This window comes from Vulpes lagopus, chromosome 9, assembly GCF_018345385.1.
Source record: "Vulpes lagopus strain Blue_001 chromosome 9, ASM1834538v1, whole genome shotgun sequence".
NCBI classification, from domain to species: Eukaryota; Metazoa; Chordata; class Mammalia; order Carnivora; family Canidae; genus Vulpes; species Vulpes lagopus.
The window spans coordinates 813,807-822,402 of record NC_054832.1 but is presented as its reverse complement, the minus strand read 5'-3'; the positions used below and the strand labels follow the sequence as shown (position 1 = coordinate 822,402).

The 8,596-nt window shown below is 68.0% G+C and overlaps 1 protein-coding gene across 18 annotated transcripts in view; it reads right to left on the bottom strand.

The window, feature by feature from the left end:
* Nucleotides 1-1,260: 1,260 nt before the first annotated feature.
* PLEC (plectin) overlaps nt 1,261-8,596 on the bottom strand; it is a 55,353-nt gene continuing 48,017 nt past the window's right edge. For all 18 annotated transcript variants that reach the window (XM_041768662.1, XM_041768664.1, XM_041768663.1 and 15 more), the window contains one exon: nt 1,261-8,591. In XM_041768662.1, coding sequence (XP_041624596.1) covers nt 2,373-8,591 — 6,219 coding nt within the window. In that variant the 3' untranslated portion in view covers nt 1,261-2,372. The remainder of the gene's footprint in view (nt 8,592-8,596) is intronic.

The window sequence follows — 8,596 nt, the reverse complement described above, 5'->3', positions numbered from 1 at the left end:
CCCCATCCGTGTGCCGAGTCCTGGCCTCAGGACCTCAGAGGGTGAGCGTGCTTGGACATGGGTCTCTACGGGGGCATGCGGGTCAGGGTCGCTACGGGCTGATCCAGCTCCTCCCGGGCCCCGCAGCGTCATAAATATAAAATATCGCCTCCCGGTTGCAACGGCAGGGGTCAGCAGGGCTGCTGCGCACCGTCTGCCCTTTTAATCCAACGACCAGGCCCCTGCAGAAGCCGCGGGGCCGCTGCTGGGTGAGGTGGCGCAGCCAACAGTCACCTTCAGGCCACCTGTGCTCCCGGCGCTTCGGGCTCGGCCTGCCCGGGGCCCACTGCCGATGTGGCCTGGGTGCCCGGACCAGGACCCCGCAGATGCTGCTGGCCGGGCAGCGCCGTCCTTCAGGATGGGGCTGGTTTCTTGCCTCAGTGGCCCCAGGAGGGGGGACCCGGGTCTGGGACCCAGGGGTGGAAGCAGTGGTCCACCCAGCACGCTCGCCGGGGCCCACTGAGGCGTGTGCGCTTCCCAGGCCTGCACCGGGGGCCGTGGGAGACCAGCAGGCCCGGCGCCCAGGAGGAGCAGCAGCGCCCGAGGGCCGGTGGCCAGGGACCTGCGATAGGGGGCTCACTGTGGATGCCACCTGGCCGGAACACGGCGACTGGGCGTTTACCCCCACGCCCTGTTGTAAACGGAAGTGGGGCCAAAGGGCAGAGCCAGACAAGGAGCCAGGAACCCGGATTCAGATGCCCAAGGACCGGGGTCTCGGTCGGTGGCCCTCACCCAGGGCAAAGCGGGCAGGAAAGCATCAGTCGTGGCCTCTGGCCCCGTGGCTCAGGGGCGCTGCCCCCGGCCCCGCTCACCTTGCTCTTGGAGGTTTTCCCAGAAAGATCCCTGGAGGCTGGCACCAACCAGACATGAGGGGCACAGCGTGGACTTGGGGGCCGGGGTGGGAGGAGGCTATGCCCCCACCGCCCAGCTGCTGCGGCTCTCAACCGCGTCCTCCCCGAGGGGCTGCGGGGTGGGGGGCTGGGGGCAGCCCATGTTAGCTGACCCGAGAGCACGCAGACCCCCTGGGACAGAAGTGCCAGCAGTGAACGGAGCCCTGCGGGCCCGGGGTGGGTGGGGAGTGGGCCGCCTGGCCTCTGCTCGGGTGGGTGTGTCGGGCCAGGCCCTGCTCCTCTGCCCCGGCCACGCTCGGGGCCTACGGCACAGGACCCCGCACCCCAGCACACACGGGGCCCCAGTACAGAAAAGCCACGTAGAACCACAGAAGGTTGGAATTGCTTTTATTGGGGTGAGCGCTGCAGGCCCACCCATGGTCGGGTTAGTGTTCATGGAGGCTGCCGGAAGCCTGGCGCCTCCACCCGCCGCCTGCCTGGGTTAGTGGGACATGCAAAGCTCAGAGGGTGGAGGCAGGGGTGGAAGCCACCAAGGTGGAACGGGAGGGGTGGCCCTGGGCTGGGCTGCCTGTCCCGGCGCCAGAAGAAGGGTGAGGCTCCCCCCAGAGACAGGCAGGAAGCACCCGGGGGCGCCGCAGGGGAGCAGAGCCCTGCAGAAGCCCCAGCCGTACCCAGCCCGGCCCGGGGGCTGGCATGCCCGGGAGCTGGGCCCGTGGCGAGTCTTTCACCAGGAGGGCCTCCCTCCCACCCCAGATCTGGGTCCTCGGGGCCTGGGGTGGGAGGGAGGACACTGAAGGCACTTACTAGGGGGCTGAGGCTGGAAGGCTGAAGCCAGAGGCCTGGGGTCTTGGGAGAGTGTCATGGGCTGGGGCGCGGGGCCAGGCAGGAGCCAGGCACAGGGGAGGCCCGGCCGGGCCAGCTGGTTCTGTAGACTGGACCCTCATCTTCCCGTGGGGCAGGGGCTCCTCCGGACAGGCCGGAAGAGATGCGGACCCAGCCACCCCCCCCTCCCCGCCAGCAGGCCCGCTGAGCGAGGAAGTCAGTCCTGGAAAGAGGGGGAGGAAAGCTGGTCCTGAGGGCCCTGCTGGCCCCGGCGCCGAGCCCCGTGTCCCCGGGCGGCTGGGACGGGCGGTTGGGCGTCCGTGAGCCCGGAGAGTAGGGCTGCGGGGACCCTGCCCGGACAAAACCCTCCCCAGAGAGACCGGCGGGCTGGGCTGGGGGCCTGGCTCGGGACCCTCCAAGGCACCTGGCTGTGGTGAGTGGCAGGTAGACAGGAGCAGGAAGGCCTGGGGGACGAGTCCCCCGGGACACGGGCCGTCTGGACAGCAGCTCGATATTCATACATTAGTCCGGTTTTTTTTCTTTTTGGTTAAACTTTAGGCACCGCTTGGGAGGAAGACACCTTTAAACGTTAAAGACCCCAACGCCTGAGCGGGGAGCCGGGCCACATGCAGAGCGGGAGGGCGGGGTGCGGGCAGCGGGTCAGGCCGCCGCGGACTCGGGGCCCCCCAGGGAGGACACGGGCCCTGAGGCGTAGCGGCGGCCGTAGCCTGAGGAAGAGTAGGAGGACGAGGAGAAGGTCATGGAGAAGCCGGAGCCGGTGGCGTCGAAGCTGCCCCGGCGGGAGCCGGCCCGGGAGCCCGTGCGCGAGCCGGAGCGCGAGCCGGCGGCCGAGCCGGAGCCGCTGACGCTGTAGGGGCTGTAGTAGCCCTTGGTGGACTGGGCGGCAGCCTCCAGCAGCCGCAGCCCCGTGCCCTCCTCCACCATGCTGCGGTCCAGCGCGTCCTTGTACGAGATCTTGAGCTTGGTCTTGGGGCAGGTGAGGTACTTGGAGTAGGCGCCGACGTCCCGCAGCTTCTGGGCCGTGCGGGCGTCCACCATGCCCCGCTGCAGGGCCTCGTCGAGGGGCACGCGGCCCGGCACGTCGGGCTCGATGAGGCCGCCCGTCAGGTACTGCGCCTCCAGGAAGCGCTGGCCCGCCTCGTAGTACAGCCAGCCCTTCTTCAGGGCCTGCGCGGCCGACATCTTGGTCTTGGTGCGCGGGTCCTCGAAGCCGCAGAAGGCCTTCTGCGCCAGGTTGATGCGGTCCACCATGATCTTGTCCACCAGGCCCCGGCTGACGGCGTCCGTGACGGGGAAGCGCTCGCCGCTGCTGGGGTCGATGATGCCGCCCGTGCAGGCCTGGGCCTCCAGCAGCCGCTGCCCGGTGATGTTGTCCACCAGGTTGCGGCGCATGGCCTCCGTGATGGACACCTTCTCCAGCGTCTCCGTGTCCAGGATGCCGGCCACGGGGCCCGTCTCCTCGGTGGGGTCTGACCAGGAGGCCGCCTGGGTCCGGGAGGCGGCGGGGCTGATGGGGTAGGAGGACGAGGAGCCCACGGAAGAGGAGCGGGAGCGGAAGCCGCCGGCGTTGCCTGACAGCATGTCCGCGAACTCCGTGATGGAGAGCGTGCCCGCGCGGTACTGGTCCAGCGCCGAGCGGTCGATGAGGTTCCTGGCGATGGCCTCGTCGATGTCGTACTGGCGGCCTGAGCGGCGGTCGATGATCATGGACTTGACCACGCCGTCCGAGGACGAGATGGTGATCTCTTCCCACTCGCACTCCTGCTCGGACAGCTCCAGGTACGTCTGGTGGTCGATGAGGCCCTTGCGGTACGCCTCGTACACGGACATCTCCTTGCCCGTCTCGGGATCCACGATCACCACGCGGCGCTTGCGCACCGACGACTTGGAGGACGTCTTCCGCTCCCGCTTCTTCTCCTTCAGGGGCAGCAGGCACAAGCCCGTCTGGGGGTCCGTGATGCAGCGCTCCATCAGCTGCAGGTACGTGAGGTTCTCCTCCGTGTTGGGGTCGAAGAAGCCCTTGGTGTCATCGCTCGGGTCGGTCAGGATCTCGTTCATCTCCTCGTCGAAGAGGCCTCGCTTGTAGGCCACCTCCACGGGCAGCCGGTGGCTCTCCTCGGGGTCGATGATGCCGCCCGTGGCGATCTGGGCCTCCAGGAGGCGGATGCCGTGGTCCTTCAGGATGAGGCCCTTCTTCATGGCCTGGAACAGGGAGATGAGCTTCCCAGAGTAGGGGTCCTTATAGCCGATGACGGCGCGCTCGGCCGACAGCAGCTTGTCCTTGAACTCGGGACCCACAATGCCCATGCGCACGGCCTCCTCCACGGTCAGCTTCAGCCCCTTGATGGGGTCGATGACGTAGCCGGTGGCCGCCTGCGCCTCCAGGAGCTCGAAGGCCGTGCCGGGGCGGATGATGCCCTTCTTCATGGCCTGGTACACCGACAGCCGCTCCTTGGTGGCGTCCACGAAGACGCCCGCGATGCAGCTCGTGCCCTCGAGGAACTTCTGCAGGTTCTTGGTGACCTCCTCCACCGACGTCAGGCCCTCCTGCAGCTGCAGCGCGGTGGCCTCGTCCAGGACCTGCGAACGCACCAGCTCCTCCACCGTGATCTGCTTGCGCAGCCCGCGGAAGGTCAGCTTGCGGGCGTCCGAGAGGGGCAGGAGCATCTGGCCACTGGTCTCGTGGCGGCGGCACCGCCGGAGCAGCTGCGTGTAGCTGAGGCGCTCGTCCGTGGACGGATCCAGGTAGCTGCGCACCTCGCTGGGCTCTGACAGCTGGTCGTGCGTGTCTTTGTTGAGGTAGCCACGCTGGTAGGCCACCTCCAAGGGGAGGTGGAAGCCCAGGTGCGGGTCCACGATGCCGCCCGTGGCCAGCTGGGCGTCCAGCAGCCGCAGGGCCTCGTCGGTGGGGATCAGGTCCTTCTTCATGGCCTGGAAGAGGGAGATGGTCTGCTCGGTGTAGGGGTCGCGGTAGCCGGTCACGGCCCGCTCCGCTGAGAGCAGCCGGTCGTGCAGCTCGGGGCCCACCAGGCCTTTGCGCACGGCCTCGTCCACAGTCAGCCGCTCGCCCTTCACGGGCTCCAGGAGGAAGCCCGTGGCCGCCTGCGCCTCCAGCAGGAAGCGGGCCACCTCGGCGTTCAGCAGCCCCTTCTTGAGGGCCTGGTAGATGGTGAGTGTCTGCCTGGAGCCCGGCAGGTAGACGCCGGCCACGCAGCCCGTGCCGTAGAGGTAGCGCGAGGCCTCCTCCTCCTCAAGCACCTGTCGGAGGCTCTTGGTCCCCTCCCGGAGGAGGCTGTAGGTCTCGCGGGAGATGATCCGGGCCTCGTACAGGTCCTCGGCAGTGAGGCGGCGCCGGACGTAGTCATAGGAGGCCAGGTTCTGCTGGCGCACGATCTCGGTCTTCTCGATGATCTCGATGATGATGATGATCATGCGCTCCTTGGTCACGCGGCCGGCCTGGAAGTCCGCCATGAGCCGGGTCCGCTGCTCCTCTGGGATCAGGTCCGACTGCATCACCTCCCACAGGGACATAGTGGAGCCGCCGCGGCCGGCGCTGCCAGGGATGTCGATCTGCGTCTCCTCGAACGCCCTGCGGGTCTCCTCCTCCGTGTACACCTGCGTGGTCTCCACCACCTCCGTCTTCTCGGCGCCTTTCAGGGGCAGCAGGCGCAGGCCCGTCTCGGGGTCCTCCACGCAGCGCTCCAGCAGCTGCAGGTACGTGAGGTTCTCGTGCGTGTTGGGGTCGAAGAAGCCCTTGGTGTCGTCGCTCGGGTCGGCCAGCACGCGGTTCATCTCCTCGTCGAAGTAGCCGCGCTGGTAGGCCACGTCCACGGGCAGCCGGTGGCTGTGCACCGGGTCGATGATGCCGCCCGTGGCGATCTGGGCCTCCAGCAGGCGGATGCCGTGCTCCCGAAGGACCAGGCCCTTCTTCATGGCCTGGAAGAGCGAGATGGTGCTGCCCGAGTACGGGTCCTTGTAGCCGGTCACGGCCTTCTCGGCCGACAGCAGCTTCTCGTGCAGCTCAGGCCCCACCACACCCGCCTTCACGGCCTCGTGGACGTACAAGCGCTGGTTGCGCACGGGGTCAATGAGGAAGCCCGTGGCCGCCTGGGCCTCGAGCAGGAGAGTGGCTGTGCTGGGCCTGAGCAGGCCCCGCCGCATGGCCTCGTAGATGGTCACCTTCTCCTTGGAGTCCTCCAGGTAGATGCCGGCCAGGCAGCCGCTGCCCTGGAGCAGCGTCCGCACGGAGCTCAGCTCTGACAGGTCTTTCACCGACGTCTTGCCGTCCTTGAGCTGCTCAAATTGGGTCCTGCTGAGGACCCCGGAGGCCAGGAGCTCGCTGGCTGGCACCGGGGCACGGAGGCCGCTGAACGACAGCCTCTCTTGCCGCACAGTCTCCACCTCCTCCACGATGGTGATGACGATCTTGATGATCTTCTCCACGGTGACGGTGCCCGTGCGGAACTGCCGCAGCAGCTCCTGTCTCTGCTCGGCCGTGAAGTACTCGGAGCTCAGGAGCTCCCACACTGTCACTGTCCTGCCCTTGAAGCTGCCCACGGGGACCTCCACGGGGGTCTTCTGAAAGGTCTCACGGGCCTGCAGCTCGGAGAAGAGCCCTTCCCGCCGGGCCTGAGCGGCCTGTTCCGAGAGCGGCAGCAGGCTCAGCCCCGTCAGCGGGTCGGGCCGGCATTGCTGCTGGAGCTGGCCGTAGGTGACGGGCTCCTGCGTGCCGGGGTCGTGGTAGGTCTTGGCTTCGTCTTGGGGCGCCGACAGGGCTCGGCTGGTCTCCTGGTCCAAGTAGCCCCGGGCGTAGGCCACGTCCATGGGCACGCGGTGGCTCTTGCTTGGGTCAACGATGCCGCCCGTGGACAACTGGGCATCAAGCAGACGCAGGCCCTGCTCCCTGGGGATGAGGCCCTTCTTCAGGGCCTGGAAGAGAGAAACGCTCTGCCCTGAGTACGGGTCCTTGTAGCCCGTCACGGCCTTCTCGGCCGACAACAGCTTCTCATGCAGCTCGGGCCCCACCAGGCCGGCACGCACCGCCTCGTCCACGGTGAGCCGGGCGCTCGTGGCGGGGTCAATGATGTGGCCCGTGCCGGCCTGGGCCTCCAGGAGAGCCACTGCTACCTCTGGAGGCAGGAGATCCTTTTTCAGGGCTTCATAGATGCTCAGCCTCTGTCCTGCCTCCTCCAGCCACACCCCTGCAATGACGCTGGTGCCCCGCAGGGCCCGCCGCACGGCGTCCACCTCGGCCACCTCTCGCACAGAGCGCTCGCCCCGCTGCAGCTGGCGATAGAGGTTGTGGTCGATGACCCCGCTCTCGAGCAGCTCAGCAGCGGGTACCAGGGCGCGCAGGCCCTCGAAGCAGAGCTGGCCTTTCTGCTCGTGCTCCTCCACCACCGTGATGACGATCTTGATGATCTTCTCCACGGTGACCTTGCCCGTGCGGAACTGCCGCAGCAGATCCCGCCGCTGCTCCGCCGTGAAGTACTCGGAGTTGATGAGCTCCCAGATGGTCACCGTCCTGCCCTGGAACTTCCCAAACGGTGCAGACACAGTGGCTTTCTCGAACACATCCCGGGCCTCGGAGTCGGTGTAGACCAGCTCACCGCCCCTGGCGGCCTGGTCCGTGAGGGGCAGCAGGCGCAGGCCCGTGTCGGGGTCGAGCACGCAGCGCTCCAGCAGCTGCAGGTACGTGAGGTTCTCGTGCGTGTTGGGGTCGAAGAAGCCCTTGGTGTCGTCGCTCGGGTCGGCCAGCACGCGGTTCATCTCCTCGTCGAAGTAGCCGCGCTGGTAGGCCACATCCACGGGCAGCCGGTGGCTGTGCACCGGGTCGATGATGCCGCCCGTGGCAATCTGGGCCTCCAGCAGGCGGATGCCGTGGTCGCGCACGATGAGCTCCTTCTTCATGGCCTGGAAGAGTGAGATCTGCTCGCCGGTGTAGGGGTCCTTGTAGCCGGTGACGGCGCGCTCGGCCGACAGCAGCTTGTGGTGCAGCTCGGGCCCCACCACGCCTTCCTTCACGGCCTCGTTGACAGTCAGCCGTCGGTTCTGCACGGGGTCCAGGAGGAAGCCAGTGGCCGCCTGCGCCTCCAGCAGGATGAGTGCTGTGCCTGGGCTCAGCAGCTGCCTCCGGAGGGCCGCGTAGATGCTCAGCTTCTCGTTGGCGGGTTTGAGCAGCAGCCCAGCGATGCCACTGCGGCCCTGCAGGTACTGGCGCACGTCCTCCCGCTGAGCAAGCTCGGCCACTGTCGTGCGGCCCTGGGCCAGCCGCTGCAGCTCCTCCGCGCTCAGGATGCCCACCTCCTGCAGCCGCTGGGCTGGCACCTTCCGCCGAAGGCCATCGAACGCGTGCTCAGGCTCTGCCTCCGCGGCTGGGCCGTCGAGCACATCCCGGCCGTTGGGCAGGGCTTTGGAGGCCGCGGCCTGGGAGGCGGCGATCTCCTCCGAATGCGCCAAGGCGGCCCGGTGCTCCTCCTCCAGGCGCTGTAGCCGCTCGCGCAGCCGCTGGTTCTCCTCGGCCAGCAGTCGCTCCTGCTGCTGCCGCTGCTGCTCCAGAAGCTGCAGCTCCTCCTGCTTGCGGCGCACGCCCTCCTCCGCCTCGCGCTGGCGCTGCCGGGCCTCCTCCATGCTGGCCACCAGCTGCTCCCGCTCCTGCTCCATCTGCTGCTGCTGCCGCTGCTGCTCCTCACGCAATTTCTGCGCCTTGGCCACCTCGTCCCGGAAGAGCTGCTCCAGCTTGGCCTTCTCCTGCTCGATGAAGCGCTCCCGCTGCAGCAGGCGGTCCTTTTCTGACAGGAAGCTCTCCTGCAGGGCCCGCGTCTCCTGCAGCAGCTGCTCCTGCTGCACCACCTGCATCTAGA